This window comes from Lipotes vexillifer, unplaced genomic scaffold (genome assembly GCF_000442215.2).
Source record: "Lipotes vexillifer unplaced genomic scaffold, Lipotes_vexillifer_v1.1 scaffold597, whole genome shotgun sequence".
In the NCBI taxonomy this organism is placed as follows: Eukaryota; Metazoa; Chordata; class Mammalia; order Artiodactyla; family Lipotidae; genus Lipotes; species Lipotes vexillifer.
The window spans coordinates 225,223-246,726 of NW_006797597.1; the positions used below are offsets into that span (position 1 = coordinate 225,223).

Here is a 21,504-nt window from a genome sequence, read left to right on the forward strand (position 1 = left end):
CGTTGCCATTTTAAAGGTACACTTTACAGGCAACCACATACACTCCTTTACCACATCAGACAGTACATTAGTCCTCACTGAACTTAGTAAACATATGAGCAAAAGTGTAAGAAGTTGGAGTCCAGCAAAAGCATGATGCTGTGAGACTCGACATACGGTAATTTCAGAAAGCAGATCATTGTACCTTATGAAATCCCTGCTAAAGCCATCTGAACTGCTATCATTACTACTGCTGTTGTTGTTTATTTTATTTTTTTTGCTGTTGTTATTTTGACAGATTCTGCTTGGTGTGTAGAAGAAGGGAAAATGAATAGTGATGGGGGGATAAATCTGCTGACGTGAAGCAGTGACAGGCTTTTCTAGGGGGGAAAGTCCAGGAATTCTAAACGTTTTTGAAGTTGATTAGCTAGAGAGGTGCTTTGGTAATGGATCAAACTAGCCAAGGTGGCTGCTTAAATTGTACTTGGGCTCAAAGCCTGAGGAACTTCTGTCAATGTACTTTCTGGCCACTACCTAACAGGTGTCCATTCTTCAGTATGAGGACTCTTCTAACCTCGAGACACTGACATTTAGTTGAACGCATCATAAAAAATATTTTTTCCCAATTTATACCATTATCCTTCCCCTTTTCGTCTTGTGCCTTGTAGATCTTGGCATTCTTTAAAAAGCTAAGTAAACAATGCTCTTCATATCTCTACTATAACCAAAATCATTTTAATTAGCAAGAATTGTTGTACCATAAACATAAATTTAACAACCTCATAGCAGGCTTTTATGTTATTAAAGGATAATTTGTTCTAATAGCTCTCTGGTAAGAAGCGTATTTCTTTGGGAAACAAATAAGTGATCACTCTGTAAATGAATAGTTCTTGAAAAAAAAGAAAAGCTCTCTCCAGTCAGCAGATGAGAATCTTTCACATATGTCTGGCAAAACTAGTGACACAAAGAACAAAACAATAATTACATTTCCTTGTATTAGTCATGTCAAAGATTACCCATTTTTACCAGCCTAATACTACAGTTTAACTCTGATCTTGTAAAGAAAGCCAGAGCTCTCCTGAAGACAATCTGGAATTGATCTTTCCAAAAAGTTAAGAAAAATCTCTAGGAGGGAGTGAGTGGTTAAAAAGAACCATATTGCAGCTAGAAATCAAAAACTTTCCATATGGAGTAGAAGCTAAAAAGATTAGCTTCAAAACTATATATTTTGTCCTTTAATAATAAGTAGTCAGGTGCTGGTTGAAATTAGAACAGCTTTCAAAATGTTAGCATTTTCTATACGGATATTCTTTTTTTAAAAATAAATTTATTTATTTTTGGCTGCATTGGTTCTTTGTTGCTGCGTGCGGCCTTTCTCCAGTTGCGGTGAGCGGGGGCTACTCTTTGTTGCGGTGCTCAGGCTTCTCATTGCGGTGGCTTCTCTTGTTGCGGAGCACAGGCTCTAGGGCACGTGGGCTTCAGTAGTTGCGGCACACAGGCTCAGCAGTTGTGGCTCGTGGGCTCTAGAGCGCAGGCTCAGTAGTTGTGGTGTGCATGGACTTGTGGTGCATGCTCCATGGCATGTGGGATCTTCCAGGACCAGGGCTCAAACCCATGTCCCCTGCATTGGCTGATGGACTCTTAACCACTGTGCCACCAGGGAAGTCTGATAAGAACTATTCTTGTTCAGTGCAAAACTAGCAAGATAAATTCATTGTCTCAAGTGGATATTGATGGGGCCATTGATTTTATTTATTAAGTCTCTGGCTTATTCCTATTGGGAAACTAGAATAAACACATTTAGGTGGAAGTATTCATTTTTTCATCCAAGGAAATGATCTCTCCTGTTATACTGGTTGAGGAAATGAACCTAGGGTCTACATTTATTTGTGTACCTCTAAACAGAGGACGCTGTGAAAGGAGATGGAGTCAATAGAAGACGATTCCTTTGGAAAAAGGTAAAGGCTTTCCTTTGAGGCTATTTATGAGACTTTGTGTTTGGAGTTGGGGTAGAGCCAAGATTAAGGAGAGAAACTGAGAAAACCTGAAGCTGACAGAGCACTTGGCTTTTCTCCCCAAATACTGATGCACAAGCAGGGACGTGGAAGGAGATCAGGCTGAGGACCTTGACCCTGGTGAAAGGCCGGCAAAAAGCTGGGAAAGCACAGAAAGGAAATTTAAAAGTGGAAATGACTGTGCTCAAGGTTAGAAATAAGTGCTAAGAGGAGAGATAATGGGTTGACCCAGTGAGCTTGGCCTGATGGCCTGCAGGTTACTGTTGGGTCTGATGATAAAAATTACAGAAGAAACTGCATAACAAGAGGTGGCCTGATAGAGGATGCTCAGGTCTTCCTATTTTTAGCAACTGATATTGGAGGTGGAGGTGTAACAATTAAATGCAAAAATGAAGCCGAAGTGGTAGGCGTGGTAAAAAAGGATAAAGTCATATACTCAGAGATGTAGTACAGTGAGAAAACAAATTAGAGAAACAGATTAAAAAGACAGCCATAAGAAAGCAAAAAATCCTGAGCTCTGAAGAGGGGCTGTGAGGGGAATAAACAAAACAAAACAAAAAAACCTGAAATCGATGAGCTAAGACAGGACAGAATGAGAATGGGGGACAAAACAAATTTTAAGGTGCAGACAAATAGAGAAGAAAAGGCATGTGAGACTCATGTGGATCAGAGTAAGAATTAGAATTCTGTCTGTGCAAGTACTTAGAATAGATGGTGAGGTTTCATCTATTCTGTAAAACAAGAAAAACAAACCATGATATTCACTAATTTAGAACCGAAGCAGTCACAACGCATTCCTGTATTTTAAATCTGATTAAGGTAAATTATCAAGAGCATCAATTTATACTATATTAAAATTTGAAAAAGGAATGTGAATGTATAATCCTTCTTTTGCTCTATAGTGAGAATACCATTCTATTTGATAATTAGTTATGAGATATTTCAGTACAAATTTTGTGTTCCTAGAACTGTTCTGGTGTAGCCTATTATCCTTACCCAATATTTATTTTTATTCTCAAAAACATCTTGTTTGGGTGAGAAATTATGTGGTCATCCTAGTTATAATCCACAACTTAACAACAGCGGTATTATGGATTTAATCTGCAAAGAAGCTAGAGAGTGAAAATTCATGTGCTAAACAGGAAACTGTCATTTGTTCAGAAAAGAACATTAATATTTATTAAAACCTAGAATACATATAAGAAGGGCAGAAAGAAACTGTCTACACAAAAGTGAAAAGACTTTTCTCCAGGGACATCATGCTTTTCCCTAGGAGAGCAACAAAAGACTCCAGGGCAGAGGAGCGATGCAACAGGAGAAGCCTGGCGTCACTCTGGGATTTTACAGTGGGAACATTCTGCAGTGTTCGAAGCTCAGAATTTTCTGGCATTTAATTCAACCTGAAGCAAAAACATTTCTAAACTCTTCTAAGAAACACCCAGATAAAGACACATGGTGGCTGAAAAACAAACAAAACATAGTATTTCTGTGAAAAAGCAAATGTTAGGATATAAGGAGGAAAAGGGAAATTGTTTACGAACCAGGAGGCTCACGGTGCAGCCAATCTTTTTGCCATCTACCTCGCCCATTTTCATGCAGTCCCTAAAAACAAAAAGCAAGAGTCAGAACTCAGAACTTCCTTCCTAGGGGTGAACACAGTTTGTTCTTTTAGGAAGAAAAAAAAAAAAGGAACTGTCAGAGACTAGAGGCAATTTGCAAGTTGCTGTTCAGATGAAGGCTCAGCAGAATAGAGGCAGTGCCCCAGGAAGCGTGAGCTTGGGAGAGGCTGGGGAGGGGGGCGGTCAGACCCTCCTGAGCACCAGTGTCGCTGAGAATTTCACTGTCAGGTGGACTGTGCTCCCTCTCAATAGACGGGGGCTCCAGGAAGAGGAGGAGTGAAGGTGTGTTATTACACACCTCTTACTTGGGGTGAGAAGGATCTGCTAAGCCTGGCCATCAGCAGTGAGAATGAAGCGTTTATTCTTAAAACATCATGCGTTTAAGTGGGATGGACTGCTTCAACAGTTTAGATCATTTCCAAATCAAAAAATGACTCTGAAAGCTAATGGTGTGAGTTTCATCCACCCTCTCCTTTTATAAGAAAGCAGCATGGTTGTACAATTGTCTGTTTCACTGTCGTCACCCTAAGATGAAAGGATCTACTGGTTCTAATGGGTGAGTCTAAACACCAAGAAAAAAGAAAAAAGATTTCTTTAACAGGACTGTCTCAATTCACTGAGACTTTAAAAGAACTGTCAAATCCCATACAACAAAACATAAAAAAGGAAAAACAAAGAAAAAACTCTGAACCAGCTAGTTAGAGGTCTGTTATTTTACTGCTCAAGGTTCCACGGTCTGATTATCAATTCTTTGAGTGATTAACCCAAGGGCAATGTCGACTGTATTCTAACTCTCAGACTTTCTAAGTGGAGCGCGGCATATCTGGAAAACCGGGAGGGCGGGGGCGGGGGGCTGGGCTCGGCTTACCTGTAATCTAACAACCTCTCCATTAGACGAGTTACAGTGGCGATTAATGAAACACCACTCTCCCTCCATGTTTCCCGCTCAATTTTCTTTAGTAGACTGGAAAAGAAAGAACCCAGGGCATTTTCAACATTTATTTTTATCAGTCACCATGACAACCATTTTACTTTCATCAATACCTTAAATGCCTTAGCAACCACTGCAACATCTCACAAGTAGCACAATTTGCAAACAATGTCTTACCTAGGATAGGGACCAAATAGTGGAATTCTAATCCAGGAAGCATTGACAAAGCAAATTGATTTTCATTATCCAAGTCATCAAATACGAACACATGCATATAAATCATAGTTTCAAAATATGCAAGCAGCTCACAGCTCAAAGACATTGTTTCCTAGCTTCTCTCTTCCACTAACAGAGGCTTGCACCTCACCACACCAAACCACACTGCGAAAAGCGAAAACAGGAGTGCCTCTAAGTTTACTTTTAAGTAAGATCTTGCTTTATTCACATAAAAATGTTTTCCTACCTCTCAGTGGAATGCATCTTCATCCAAGCAATTTTACTGCAATGCAACTGCTACAGGAAAATCCTTGTACAGACGGTATGACGTTTCGCGTTTTTTCCTTTCACTTAACATTTGCCCACTCAATACATATTGTACTATCTGTGCACTCACTCAACAGTTTCATTCATTTTGTCATTAATCACAGAGGATTTTCTATGTGGTTGTTACAGCAGATTGATGACAAGTACCGAACCACATCTCTCCTCCTACGTTTTCCCTAATCTTAAGCACCTTGGAGCAGAGGCACTGCTATGTAAACACAAAACAATAACAATCATAATAATTAGGCTCTGTTTTACTTTGACTCCCACCTCTCGGCAAATTAACCATATACTTGGCAAAAACCTTTACGACTGAACTTTCCCCAGAAGAAAAAAGTAAGAACATAGGCATGACAATATGAGGATACTTTGCCCTCCTAAATTTAATGATCATTATTTCTAAAATGTTGTTCCCCTTTCATCTTGGTTTCAGGAATAACACAGAGAGAAACCATTTCGTAAAAGTACCATCTCAGCCTATCCTATACTGTGCTTCGTAGAAAAAAAGCTATTTTGTCAAAGCTGTTTTTTTTGCTCTGTGGCTACGTTCTCTCTCAATCTTCCTTCCCACTCCCCACTGCTTCTTCTTGCTATTACCATTCCAGTGCCCAGCCCTCTGTCTTATCTCCTCATCTGGTGCCTATGCATCCCTGATCATTTGTTTTTCTGGTTTATTCTGAACTGTTTCCTAGATTAAGGAGGGGGAAGAGGGGAAGAAATAGCACATGAAGGGATGGAACTCGCCCTGACTAATCCCCCCAGGGAAAGGTCCCCTAGTTTGTTCTAAATGTGTTTTCTTTTAAAAAGCCTCTGAGAAGCACCTGTTTCAAGCTTAAACGCCAAACTGGTACTGAACCAAGTACTCAAATGAAAATCTGCCTGCCAAAGCAATGCAGGATGATGGAGAAATCTTCCCAAGTGACAGCCCACACCTCATATACTTTAGAGGCTGAAAAACAAAGAACTCAAGTTAGGTAATAATTCTAAAAATATATAGAGACTTCTTTTATAGGCATGAGTTTCATTAATTTGCACAGCCTCTGGCTGCAGGAAGAAATCTGAGCTACAGAATCCTCTTGTAAAAAGAGGCACAGCTCTGCACAGCCTGTTTCCTTGACCAACTCAAGACCCAAATATCAGGACCAAGCCTAGAACCCAGTTCATCTGCTTTCTCGGCCAGGCTAGTTCTTTCTGTGGGGAAGCTCGCCCTCCCAGTTTACCTGATACACATTGATAAGGAGAAGCTATCAGACAAGAAGAGAAGAGTCTCTCTAGATAACTTGGGTGACACTGATCTATAATTTGGTATATTTCTATTTGGTCTATAATCATGCTGATGTGCCCACGGTGAGTACACAGGGAACTCATCTAATCACAGTGCAAGGTGATTTCTTCTTTTCTTTTTTTGAGGCACTAAAATGATGAATGGTTGCTACATGAACTAATGCACTAGACTTTACATACATGTCAAAAGAGCATTAACTATGCATCATTCTTTTCTAATGTTTTTAAACAATTTTTAAAAACTGAAGTATAGCTGATTTACAATGTTGTGTTAGTCTCAGGTGTACAGCAAAGTGATTCAGTTATATATATACATATATATGTATTCATTCTCAGATTATTTTTCATTATAGGTTATTACAAGACATTGAATATAGTTCCCTGTGCTATATAGTAGGTCCTTGTTTCTATCTCATATACAGAAGTATGTCTATTAGGATAAATTAGGATAAACTCCTAATTTATCTCCCGCCCCCCCCACTCCAAGGTGATTTCTTCTTGCTAATTGATAGGCAATGGGACTCCATAACATTGACGAGCGGGATAAGCCACGGTCCTGCAGGATGACACACTGCCCAACAGGCTTTTACTCTGTGAAGGAATATGAAGGGTGTAGAATTTGACCCTCAGTCTACCTCTCTCTGTATCCTAACAGGATTGTGTGGAGGCCAACACTTATATGAAACAACTGTGTCTGTGCACACTCTTCTTAATCCAAAGAGAAGAGTTAGATACCTAAGTATGTGCTACATAGCTAATCCTCTGTCTGCAAACTATAATTAAATGTGTGATCACTAAACAAAGATCTATGAAATGATTTGGAGTCTTACTGAATTATTTAGAGCAACACACGATAGAGCACAGTAAAGGACTGAGGTGGAGGTTACCTCTTCCGGAAAGCCCCTTTAGAACCCCCGAGGCTACTGGTACCCCACTGTGTGCTCCTACAGCACAGTCACTGCTGCACCTTCAGCCTTAGAAGAGCACCTAGCACAGGGAGATGCTCAATAAATGAAGCTGAATGAGTGAATGAAGTGGATCCAGGGAAGCAGAATTTCATTCTGATACCTTATTCTGAATATCACATGGATGGCAATGATCCACAATTTCAGCATTATCAAAAACAATCAATCCTGACCCCTATTTATTTCAAAAAGATGTAGTGTGGGTAAATGCAGATAACGTGAGGGTCAGCGAAAGATGAGTTCTTAGGAAGGAAGTTACTATATAAATTTACAGTCTCATTCTAAGGAGGCTATTTTGGCAAGTACATACTACATTTTCAGGAAGCAGTGAGCTCCTTTCAGCTTCTGAACAAATTTTAAGAAGTTTTAGACATGAAATACAGAGAACAAATGAGAATCTGTACCATAGTGGCATGTGTTCCTAATTCATAACGTGTGCAGTGACTCACTGTGATTATACTAATTCGTTGTGATTTCTATTGCCAAAAAAGCATTTTATTGTTTCCTGAAATATAGTTGGATTTTCACTTTCTTTTCTGAGCCCAGGTAGTAATGAAAGAAAAATATTTATAGTAATATTTCTAGTAATATGTTAAAAATCAACAAAAGAATAAAAATCTCCATGGAATGAATCAGGCACCTTAATAGTCCTTAATAGTCCTTAATAGTCCTAATTATAGAGGCTTAATATCCTAATTATTGGTTTGATTGTAACGTCAAGGTACATCATCTATTTCAAAGCCATATTTACACACAAGCAATCCAAACTGCATGCTATCAGGCCTTTATTAAAGTTGATAAGAGGCACTATGGAGCTATGTGAGTGTTTATTAATCTTGTGAATTTATCATAAATAATTAATCACAAACCTCAAGAGATTCATTTCACTGAGTGCTTTCTCATTTTAGTTCTTAGTTCAAACCAAGGACTAGTAACTGAACTGAGAGTGGTTTTCAAAAGCAATTTATTATATTGGATGAGGTTTTAATCAGAATTCTTGCTAAACTCCAGCTGTCATGAAAGACAGATGCTTTGTACACTAGAATGAACGAGGGCTTGGTGAATAATTATTAAAAGTTCCAGTTTAATTACAGTATCAGAGGAAAATGGCGTGGTTCAGGACTCAGTACAAAGAATGTATTTTATCATCCACCACTACCACAAGAAATCTGTGTACCCCTTCTTGGCTTTTCCTTTCAATATAATTTTCTTAAAAGCTTCAAGAATGATTTTGAATCAGGCAAGTTGAAATCTATCAGTCACTAGTAATACTTTTCAAACCCATATATTAATGTATCCACTGCCCTAAATTTATGATCATAAAACGAATTACAGAATTTTGTATTTGGCTATCAGTACTAAAGCATTAATATTTAGTTTCAGGTGATACTTGGGTGTAAATATAAGTAAAAGCATATTTTGTGATAGAAAAATGTATTTTGCTAAATTGTTTTTGCACTTATGAAAGAACTGCAAACATTTCCCAAGCACAAAGAACTGGTTCTTCCTTCAAAAAGAAACACTTCATAAGTATAAAAGGTTTGAAAATGACTGAGATCCACAGAAAGCTGTAGAGGAAACAAGTGCTAGAATTAAAATCCTAAAGCACTAGAACCTTCTTATGTATCCTCTCTGGCCATTTCACACAGTGGATGAATACTTGGTATAAGCACTTCATCTTATGATAGTGATCACATTCTTTCCTTAGTAAGATAACCTCAAAGTCTCCTTACAATATTATTTCTCTATCCTCCACAGAAATTCTAATCACAGAATTTACTAAAAACGACTTGCTTCTGTGATATTCTAATAAGAAACATTTAGGAAGAAATTAATAATGCTGAATGAGCAATAAGTATCGATGAATTAAATCAACTGTTGAAGAACAGATGCAAACTAGGTTAATTTTCCCAACAGCAAATCAGCCAAGGATATCTCGTTTCGGAAAGCACTGTGCACAAATACAACAATCACACCACTATTGTGTCTTTTCCCCTCCCACTCTTGACCCTATTTAAAATCATTATCTTGCAGCCCCAGTTTAAAAATTACTAGGCATGAAAAGAGTGGAATTTGTTATATAACACTTGCAACCTGCCCTAATCAGAGATTAATACAAGGAGATATGCCTAATCATCAACGTAACAAGATCCATTCGCCAGTTAAGCAATTATCCTTTATTTCACACTCCACAAAGACAAAGCACTCCTGTGAGACGCAAGCTGTCTTTGTAGCTCTCAGCTGCTTAGCACTGACACCAAATCCCCGGAACAGAATCCAATTGAGATAAACATGTTACTCACATACTGTTGAAGAGCTCACGGTATGTTTCATCACCTTTGCCTTCTGACATCAGGCTGTCCAGTTTGTCAATGAGCTTGGCTTCCACCTGAAACAGACCCAAATGTTACTCTCTTTCCTCCCTTTCACAAGTAGGATTTTCTAGGCATATTGAAACATATTTATTTCTGCACAGGAAAAAGCCATAGTAAATTTTGTGAAAGCGACATTATCAGCTGTGGTTAACAGGAGACACCCCCTTGGAATTCTAGGGGGCCAATTTAGATGCAGGCACATACTTCAAACTCCCGGTAGGGTAGCATGTGCTGTCGCCAAAGACTTCTATTTGTTGATTCAAACATAAATGCCTGCAGCCCAGCTTAAATGTTTGAATTCTTTATTTAGGAGCTGTAAAAACTGGCAAGTCTCATTTTTTTTTTTTTTAAATCATGATATATATAAGAACATCAGCAAACTACCATATCCACACACATTCATTTAAATCTTTGATGTGTTTTGTATCTATTTTCTTTCTCAAAACAGCTCGAGGTTGCACTAAATCTTTGCTAAAGTTGAGAATTTGTCCTAACCATGTACAGATGGTAGATCCATAGGCATATTCTAAGTCAGCAATAGGCAGCATGAGAGAGAAAGGACATATTTCCTGAAAACTGTAGTCAAAACATTTATATTTTCAAGAACATAAATCCTTTAGGACTTCAGTATCAGGAAGGCAGAAATAAATATCCCTCATCTGTCGGAGGCAACAGAGGAGACAGAAAATGAAGAATCTCTGCCTGGCCAGAGAGAGTTAAACAACTAGGGGTAGGGAGGGACACTTGACTTTGTCAAGGGACTAAACACAATTATTCCCTTTGAATCAAATTTCAATAAGGGGATAAAGAGAAAAGGGAAGAAAAGTGGGTCTTCCCCAATACAATTTTTAAATAGCCTTTCATTCATGTATTAGCTTTCTTGAAAATAAATGTAGAGATTGATACAGATGAAATGCCATGCTTTTGGCAACAGGAGGGTCCTATGTATGCATTCAGCTTGCTTATACAGTTGACAGTCATTTCAAGACTTGAGAAGGCCTTCAACTGGAGAAGCAAGAAAGATCCTTCACACAGGAGAGTGCACATAGGTGAGTGCAATGACTGTGTGAAGAGATAGTAGGTCTGCTGTCTCCAATAGGAGTGACTTGGCATGGCAAAAGCAGTTGATTTCTGCTATGAGAACTGGTTTTGGAATAAGAACGTCTGTCTTTCCAAAACTGGAGCAGAGCTATCAGATCCTATGTCAAAGAGAAATGTTAGGCTCATCTCCTCAGAATTTCCTTTACAACAATTTCTACTGCTTTTCCCTTTAAATTAATTCTCAATGCTTCAGGCAAAGAGCAATAAAACATACTGTGCATCAAATGTTCAAAGCTAAGCCATTCACCAAATACAATGGGCAGACAACTGAGAGGTCAATGATTTTAAGAATCATTAACCTTCTGATTCCTCCGTGTTGTGTCCAGCTGGGAGCAAATAAAGTCTCTGCCAGTTCTTAAACACAGACCTAGGAAATCACAGGATTTCTTAGCTGAAAGGGAATGAAATGTTTTTTTAGGGCTTCTCGGAGACCCAGTGAAACACACTACCAGAGAGGTGTCCGAGGCTACGCAGCTTGGGAGTAGGCAGCCCAGGCTGAAATCTGGTTCGGTGCTCATTCTGCAACTCAGAGTTGAATGCAGTGGCTCAGAGATGCTCAAAGAGAACTGAAACTCTTCCAGCTGCTCCGAGGAGCACATCCGCCTACCTGTTTAAAATTGCCACTTCGCCTCTGCTCCCAGTCCATCATATCGTGAAAAATAGGAATCATGACATTCCGGAGATCTGGCTGGGGTATCAAGGTCACTTCCAGGAAGGGGCCAATCAGGGCAGGGATGAAATGAAGCTTGTGTTCTCCTAAATTGAATACAATATTTATGTTTCAGTATATTTAGTTTGAATAAGATTTCAGAAAATTAGTATTATACAGTTTGTTTAAAACCGTTGTCACAAGAATACATTCAATTACAGTTGTCTCCTCAAGCGAGAAAATATTCCCCTAAACAGATATATAAACAGTAAATTTCCATATGTTAATATTTCTTCATTATTTTTAATTAAAAAACTAGGGATTTACCCTTTTTACAGTTTAAAAAAAGCCATAAGATACAATTAAACATTACATAAATCATTGGGAATTGGTTATGTGTACTATTGTACATTCACACATTAAAATTCTTATGCAATCATTAAAAATGAGGTTGAAGAATAACACAGATGAAATTTTTCAATATAATTAACTGAAAAAGCAAAGGTACTATACAGTATGCACAGGTACATCTTTCATTTAAAATGAAAATATATATATGAGTCTAGAAGATTATATCCCCTAATACTAACCACAGTGGTTATCTCTGGGTGATGATACTACTGGTGATTTTTATATATGAAAAAAAGGTGGTTCCTATATGTATTATATAATTTTCTTGCTTTTTAATATAATAAACATACAGCCTAAATAAACATTTAAATGTTGGTGCAAACAAAAAATAAACAATTTTCTGAAAAGACTACAATGTGATAATAGTGAGCTCAAAATGGTGTTTAGCAAGTGCTCCAAGGTATGGTATCGACAATTCAGAGGAAAGGAAGGTGGAGGATGGGCTGGACGTAGATGATTTTGTCTAGCATATGAGTGTTGAGTTCAGTCCATTATCCTAGTCATCCATGTTAAATCTCAGAGTTTCTATTTTTTTTTTTCTTTTTTTGCAGTACGCGGGCCTCTCACTGTTGTGGCCTCTCCCATTGCGGAGCACAGGCTTCGGACGCGCAGGCTCAGCGGCCATGGCTCACGGGCCTAGCTCTCCGCGGCATGTGGGATCTTCCCAGACCGGGGCAGGAACCCGTATCCCCTGCATCGGCAGGCGGACTCTCAAGCACTGCGCCACCAGGGAAGCCCCGGATCTTTGTTTTTAATCTTTCCTGAGTCTGGCATCCTTTGACCTCTCTAACAAAGAACATCATTAGCATGCACTTATTTTATTTACCACTATTTCACTGAGTATTGTTGAATCTCCTTTTAAAAAGTGTTTTCCATTTATAGACATTTTACAATGTGATTTTCTTCTTTTAAAAATTTTTTACTATGAAAAATCTCAAATGTACACAAAATTACAAAGATTAGTAAAATAAATCCCCACATAACCATCATCTAGCTTCAATAATTATCAACATTATTTTGCTAATCTTGTTTCACCTATCAACCCAACTATTTTTTCCCCTGGTAAATTTTAAACCAAGTCAGAGACATCATAACATTCTACTTGTACAAACATCAGTAAGCATCTTTAACAGGTAGCTCATTTTATAAATATAGAATCACAGTGCCTTTATCACTCCTTCAAAAAAGGCAAACAGTAATTCCTCAAATTAATCTAAAACCAGCCTATATTAAAATTTTCCTGATTGTCTTAAAACATGTCATTTACAGTTGGCTTGTTTCAATCATAATGCAAACAAAATTCATACGCTCTATTTGGTAGCCTGATTTTCTAGGACAGTAGAGAAGCCATACGCACATTTAAATCATTGTGCAGGAATGTATGAGGCTAGCCTTCTTTACTGAAAACAGTTTGGGAACAAAGAATCTGTGCAACCCGTACAAGCCTTCCACCATAGAAAATTTTACTCTTATCCAATCCGCAAAGCAAAATCTTGAGCTATGTATAGCAATGGTAAAATAAACTTCATTTAGATTATTTCTTTTTAAATCACAGATTTAGTATACTTTTCCCATCTCTAATTGTCAGCCACATGGTCTTGTTTTGAAGTATTTAGGGCACCTACTACTTGGGCTGTTGTATATTTATTCACACAGAGCAGCCTGTTAGGGAAGTATTGATTTTTCTACAGCAGTTACAAGACACTGTGTTTGCAAATGTGGAAGAGAAGCCCACTTTATATTTAGTAAGAATGTTAGTTCAACTAAAAATAGAAAGAAAAAACCTTGCAGCATGATGAATGGCAAAGGTGGGACACAGCAGTAAAGAATAACCTCTTTCTTTGTAGACTATCCTTGCAGGTATAGGTACACACATATAAATTTGGGGGAGAAAATTCATGCCTTCCCCCCTCTCGTTTTTTATGGAGGTAACAGTGGTTTATAACATTATATGAATTTTGGGTGTACAACATTACGACTTCTGTATATGCTACTGCATGCTCACCACCAGAAGTTTAGTTTGCATCCATCACCATACAGTTGACTCCCTTTACCCATTTCACCCTCCCCCACCTCTCTTCCCCTCTGGTAACCATTAATCCATTCTCTGTATCTATGTGTTTGTTTTTGTTTCATTTTGTTTGTTCATTTATTTACTTTTAATATTCTGCAATCATATGGTCTGACTTATTTCACTTAGCATAATACCCTCAAGGTTGTCACAAATGGCAAGATTTCACATTTCTTATGACTGAGTAGTATTCCATTGTATGTACACACAGCATCTTCTTGATCTATTCATCTGTTGATGGACACTTAGGTTGTTTCCATACCTTGGCTATTGTAAATAATGCTGTAATGAACATAGGGGTGCATGTATCTTCTCAAATTAGTCTTTTTTTTTTTTTTTTTTGGTATTCTTTGGATAAATACCCAGAAGTAGCATTGCAGGTTATATGGTAGATCTAATCTTAATTTTTTGAGCAATCTCCATACTATTTTCCATAGTGGCTGCACCAATTTACATACCCACCAACAGTATAAGAGCGTTCCCTTTCCTTTGCATCCTGTCCAGCACTGCTATTTCTTGTCTTTTTGATGACAGCCATTCTAATGGGCATAAGGTGATAGCTCATTGTGGTTTTGACAGGAATTTCCCTAATAATTAGTGATGCTGAACATCTTTTCATGTGCCTGTTGGCCATCTACATATCTTCCTTGAAAAAGATGTCTATTCAGATCCTCTGCCCATTTTTTAATTGTTTTTTGTTGTTGTTGTTGAGTTGTATGAGTTATTTATATGTTCGGACATTAACCCATTATTGGATGTATGACTTGCAAATATCTTCTCCCATTTGGTAGGTTGTCTTTTTGTTCTGTTGATTGTTTCTTTTGCTGTGCACTTTTTAGTTTTATGTAGTCCCATTTGTTTATTTTTGCTTTTGTTTCCCTTGCCTAAGTAGACATATCCAGGAAGATATTGCTAAGACTGACGTCAAAGAGTGTATTGTCTATGTTTTTTTCTCAGAATTCTATTGTTTCAGGTCTTACATTCAAGTCTTTAATCCATTTTTAGTTAATTTTTGTGTATGGAATAAGATGGTGGTCTAGTTTCATTCTTTTGCTGTCCAGTTTACCCAGCACCATTTATTAGAGACTGTAGTTTCTCCATTTATGTTCTTTGCTCTCTTATAGTAAATTAATTGTCCATATATGTGGGGGTTTATGTCTGGGTTCTCAGTCCTGTTACATTGATCTGTGTTTCTGTTTTTATGCTAATACCTTGCTGTTTTGATTACTACAGCTTTCTAGTTTAATTTGAAATCAGGGAGTGTGCTACCTCCAGCTTTGTTCTTTTTCTTAGGATTATTTTGGCTATTCAGGGTCTTTTGTGGTTCTATACAAATTTTAGGATTGTTTGTTCTATTTCTGTGAAAAATGTCATTGGGATTTTGATAGAGATTGCATTGAATTTGTAGATTGCTTTAAGTAATATGGACATCTTAACAATGTTAATTCTTCCATGAGCATGGGATAATTTTCCATTTCTTTGTGCCACCTTCAATTTCTTTCAACAATGTCTTACTGTTTTCAGTGTACACGTCTTTCACCTCTGGCTAAATTTATTCCTAGGTATTTTATCCTCTACTCCCCTCCCACTGCAACAGAATATTTTTTAGTCCTTCAACTAATAAACTGAAAATACTGAGGAATAACACACCTAAGAAAAGGTGTTCACTTACCACTATTTGTTTTACTCTTCAAAAATAAATCGTTTTATCAAAACCACAATGAGATACCACCTCACAGCCATTAGGGAGGCTACTATAAAAAAGAAAAACAACAAGACGAGAACAAACAAAAAAAACAGGACATAAGTGCTGGCAAGGACGTGGAGAAACTGGAACCCTGTGCCCTGTTAGTAGGAATGGAAAATGGTGCAGTTGTTATGGAAAACAGTATGGTGATTCCTCAAAACTTAAAAACAGAATTACCATATGAACCACTGCTCACAGGTAAATCTAGGAGCTATAATGATCAGATTTGAAAATCCTAAAGCTTTATGTTTTGTCTATACATTTCTGTATGCAAACTTGTATGTATAGTGCAATATTTATATTATGTATAGATGATATATGAACTCTTGATATACATGTTGTATCAAAAAAAAAAAAGCTTTATGTTTAAAAGTAGACTAGTCCCTAAATTATATATGCCCCTTTTTTCCTTGTCCTCAGCAGAACGCAAAAACTAACTTATTTCTAGCATATGGAAGAGTTTCCACACTTATGAGGTAAACACCAATGACCAAAATCTGATTTTCATATATTGTCCAGTAAAATTTGTGTTTCTGAATTAGACCAACTGGAAAGTTTCAAGTAATTGTGTATTTAGTGACTCTGGGCATTTCCTCTACTCAATTTATTTCCCAAAACTTAGTGCTTTTTGTATCTACTAAAAACTATTGAGGATTTTAAATTATGAAATCATAACAGTTTACTTGCTTTACGAAAACATGGTGAATATGTCTTTATCAAGCTTTTTACTGCTCCACACAAACAGGACAAAAAGTTTAAAATATCAGATTTTAAAACTAAGCTTTTATTAGGCATGGACCATTTTTTCTTATATCCCTCAAAATAACTTGCACATGGCCAGTGCTTTATGGATTATGTTAAATTGAATCTATCGGCCTGTTCCATTAAAAATGAAAATCTATAATTATCTGAATAAATTTTCCTTTAGCATTCAAAATACTCAATATGACATATTTATAGGTAAACCAAATTATAACTAATGTATTTTGATATTCTTAAATAACAAGCTGACTTACGCTCTGCAAAGGTGTCAAAATACCCCGAATACTTAATTTTTATTATCATATCATATTTATAAAAATATATGTTGGAAAAGAGGTTTTAACATTTCTAAACATTCTCCAATTCCAGTTGTTGTATAGTAGCAATGACCTTTAAAATTCACCTGATGTTTTGGAAGTCTCAGACCGCAACCCTAGGGAAATAATGCAGAAAGGAATGAAGTGAAAAGGTACACTCACCCTATCCTTGAACTATGTCATGCTGGGAATCTGTACTTGAATATAATAGGTCTTTTCTAACACAGTGCTAGAGCTAGCCTTTAGGGCTGGAAAAACAAAGAAAGGGGAGAGCGTTGTCTAAAGCAGTGCCGTTTAATCTTTTAATCTTTAGCCAAGTGCATAAGAATCACCTGGGGAACTTGTAAAAATTCAGACTGCTCTGCCCGTCTCAGCGATTCTCAGAGATTCTATTCCAGTGGGTCTGGGGAGGAGTTAGAGAGTTTGCATTTCTTACAAGCTTCCAGGTGATGCTGTCTACTGAGTATCACTGTTCTAAGAGCACTGACCTCATAACGTGTTACGGGGACCAGCATGCTCCAGAGATTTTTCACATTCTCTAGATTTCTAATGAAAACTAAGACATAACATAAAACCCAGAGGGGTAGAAATATTTTTGTTAAAGACAACATAGAGGAGAAGAGTTCATGAAGTACACAATGACATCTTTAGTGAGACAAAAGGTGCCAGCTTCATTCAGCAAGCCATGGGTCATGGGCCTAAGGGAACAGGTATGATGGCTTGAAGAAAGATTTATGCGGAAATAACCATACACGGCAATGCTGAGATTTATCTAGAAGAGGTTAACCTGCCATGTTTTCTAACATTCTGTTAACTTAAACGAATCTGTCCTGGTCTTATCATTCTTTTGTTTTGTTTTTTTTTTGCGGTACGCGGGCCTCTCACTGTTGCGGCCTCTCCCGGTGCGGAGCACAGGCTCCGGACGCGCAGGCTCAGCGGCCGTGGCTCACGGGCCCAGCCGCTCCGCGGCACGTGGGATCTTCCCGGACCGGGGCACGAACCCGTGTCCCCTGCATTGGCAGGCGGACTCTCAACCACTGCACCACCAGGGAAGCCTGTCCTGGTCTTATCATTTGAGCTCCAGCAAGAGCCTAAACCACAACAGCATTTCAATGCAGCGTTCTTTGGAAAACACTCTGCTAAATTAATGCCAAATGCAATAGGGACATTCCAAGGGTTTTGATCTATTTTTGGAAAACAAACACACAAAGAATCAATGAAACATGAAGATTGAGAGGAGTGTTCTTCAAGTAAGACAAACTGATGTTATTTTTTTAATTTTATTTTTGTTTTGGTACGCGGGCCTCTCACCACTCTGGCCTCTCCCGTTGAGGAGCACAGGCTCTGGACATGCAGGCCCAGCAGCCATGGCCCATGGGCCCAGCCGCTCCGCGGCAGGTGGGATCTTCCAGACCGGGGCACGAACCCGCGTCCCCTGCATCGGCAGGCGGACTCCCAACCACTGTGCCACCGGGGAAGCCCTGATGTTATTTTTGAGCTGAATCTAAAGACACCTCCTGGGCTTCTTCTGGCTGGTGTTAGACGGTCGGAGGTTACTTTCAAAGATGCTAACTCGCTTTTTTTCCCCCTGAAATTATCAGCAAGCATTGAACACTGGGCTCAGTTATAAGTAACAAGGCTTCCTCAAATTGCCTTGTATATATTGTACATTTGAGGGATATCCTGGTCAAAAATCACTCTGTAACATGAACTGAAGTAAAATGATAATGGTTCTATTTTCACTTACAGAAAACAAATCCTGCCATCTCCAAGTTGTGCTTGGATGAGCCCAAGAGGAAAGATATAATACTTTCAGGTCATTATATATTCAATTTAAATAGGTCCATCACTTTAATAAATCACAAGGAGGAACTACAGTGCAGTAACAGCAAATGAATACTATAAACTTGCATAGTTAACATACCAAATTAAATAAGTTATGACTTTCAATAAAGAAACCCTATGCCAATGAGATCTTAAAACAGTTTATCTTCTAAATATTGCTGTTTCCTACGCAACCAATTTGCTAGATAATATGCTCTCTCTGCTGTGGCAGATTAACACAATTGGATCTAATTGTTTCTTAGCAACTGCAGATGCTTTAAAATCCTTTGGCTATACTCTTCATGATATAGGTCATTGGTTTTTAAGTTTCTAAGAGTACAGATGCTCAAGTCAATGTTTCATAAAGTTTATTCTAAATTTATTGTCATTCAGAGCCTCAATTCAGAGTTCTAGAAATTTTGAGTTGCTACAATTCCAAACTCTGAAAGGTTAGCTCATTGCTAGAATAGCATGTATTATTGGAACAATGTTAGATTATAAAATTTGTCATTCAGTAATAATGAGACACACAAAAGAAAGGTGATTTTTCAGACAGACACCAATTTACAGAATTAGTTGTAACCTTATTCAGTGCCAAAGTGTCAATTACTCTCTATAGATTTCTCTATGGATTTAGACACTTGGTTTCAAAAGCTGTCATTGGTAAATTGTCCTTCTTCATTTGTTCACTTAACAGGACAGTGATAAGCTAAAAATCGAGGTGCTTCTTTTCTCGTCACTCACCTAGGTTCTGCCACATGCTGAAAATTTCACAACCCATCGTTACCCGCATGTCGCCATACCTGAAATAGAACAAAAATCAAACCTGTTAAAAAGATTCCAGAACAAAGAAGTTATCTGTGTCTCTTTAGGACACAATCTATCATTCTGAATTAAAAGGCAATATGTTTTTAATTGAAGATGTTTAATGCAGGTGACTTTTCATTGACGTATAACTGATATAACATCATATTGGTTTTAGGTGTATAATGTAACAATTTGAATATCTGTATATATTGCAAAATGGTCACCACAATAAGTCCAGTTAATATGCATCACCATAACTAGTTACAAATTTTTTTTCTTTTGATGAAAACTTTCAAGATTCACTCTCCTAGCTACTTTCAAATATGCAATATAGTATTATTAACTATAGTCACCATGCTGCATCCATGCTGTACCCACCATGCTGTACCCACCATCCCCATGACTTATTCATTTTATAACTGGAACTTTGTACAATGTACATGTCTTGATGCCTCTAATTCAAATCCTCATATAAATCCTTTAGTAAATCCTTTAGATTTGTCTCATAATTTTTTGCTTCTATGGTAATTTTGAATCCCGAAAGATTGAGGACAAAAATGTTTAAATAAGTTCAAAATAGTGAAATTTCCAGAAAGGATTGCTTATTGTCCTCTTGGTCAAGGCCTCTCCACTATGATTTCTAGTTATGGAGATCTGATTTATGAATCACTTGAACTAAAATACTCTTTAAAAGGCACCACATTTTATTTGCCTCATATTCTTACCCGATTATACACTGGTACTTACTTTTCTAACACCTTTTTCTTTTTGGAAGGTGTAAACATCTCTAACTGCAGACACAACTGGTTTATAAAAATGACTGCAAGGTAAAAGTAGGAATCCCAGATCTAAAACGAGAATGAGATATTTAAATACTATGGGGTTACAAAAATATTTACAGGTGAAGTGACATGATACCTTGGATTTGCTTCGAAAGTGGTAAGTGAATGGGGGGTATAGCTGCAATAAGATTGGCCATGAGTTGGTAATAGTTGAAGCTGGGTATGGGTACACGAGGGATTCATCAGACTATACTCTTTACTTTTATATATGTGTGAAATTTTCTATAACAAAGAAGTAAACTAACTAAATAAATACTATCTATTTTTGTATTGCTTCAATGTTTTATCCCAAGTTTCATGAGCTCTCTGGTACACGCTAAATGGCAGATGTTTTGTTTCTCTTATAACATGTCTGTGTGTCTCCAAGGAGGCTGAGGTATAAGTTGGATTACTTTACTCCTGTGTGATTGCATTTTTGGAACCCCTTTTCATGTAGAACTGAAAAAAAAGATACGTACACTCTTTTGGATATGCTAATTGCTTTAAATTCAGAGAGTATATAAAAATTCCCTACCAAGACAAATCTTCTAAGTTCTCTTATACTAGAAACATCATCAGAAAGAGATCAGAATAAAATTCCCCAAAATAAACCTAACCAAAAACATGGAGGACATCATGGAAGGAAACTACTTTTCTACTGACACCACGTAAAATTAAAGATAAATAGGAGAAACATTACAAAGAATTAATATCGTTTATACATAAAGAGCTCTCACAAATAAAAAAGAATATAACACTCCAAGCAAAATAATGAACAAAAATCAAGAACATATTCTTTACAAAATATGAATTTTAGTCAATAATTATTCAATACTAATAACTAGTTAATAACTAACAACTAATGAATAATTAATAACATAACTCGTAAGAAATGTAAATTAAAGCAAAAAAAATTGTCCCCTTTATCAAACTGCCCCCCTAAATTGTCTCTTCTAGTGTTGCCGTACATATAGGCAATCAAATATAGTTGGTACAGTCTTTAACAATATTTTCACTTACAAATATTAATCCAAAGAAATAACTAGGAATATATGCCAACTTTTATTTTGTAAGAATACACATAAAAAGAGTAATTTATAAGAATAAAACAGTAGAAACAACTTGAATATTAAAAAGTAGCACTGTGATTATGAAATTTTGATACTTTGATTATTGTAAAGTATAAAGACATATTATGGAACCATTAAAATTTCACTGGTTTCTATTGTACTTTTTGTATTTCCTAGTTACCTGATAAGGACATTTTTTTTTTTTTTTTTTTT

General features: G+C 37.2%; 1 protein-coding gene across 1 annotated transcript in view; it reads right to left on the reverse strand.

Moving 5' to 3' along the window:
• DOCK4 (dedicator of cytokinesis 4) overlaps window positions 1-21,504 on the reverse strand; it is a 282,165-nt gene that overhangs the window by 48,347 nt on the left and 212,314 nt on the right. Inside the window, 7 exon segments of the mRNA XM_007469745.1 lie at window positions 3,536-3,596; window positions 4,482-4,577; window positions 4,722-4,748; window positions 9,640-9,725; window positions 11,420-11,568; window positions 19,338-19,396; window positions 20,148-20,248. Coding sequence (XP_007469807.1) covers window positions 3,536-3,596; window positions 4,482-4,577; window positions 4,722-4,748; window positions 9,640-9,725; window positions 11,420-11,568; window positions 19,338-19,396; window positions 20,148-20,248 — 579 coding nt within the window.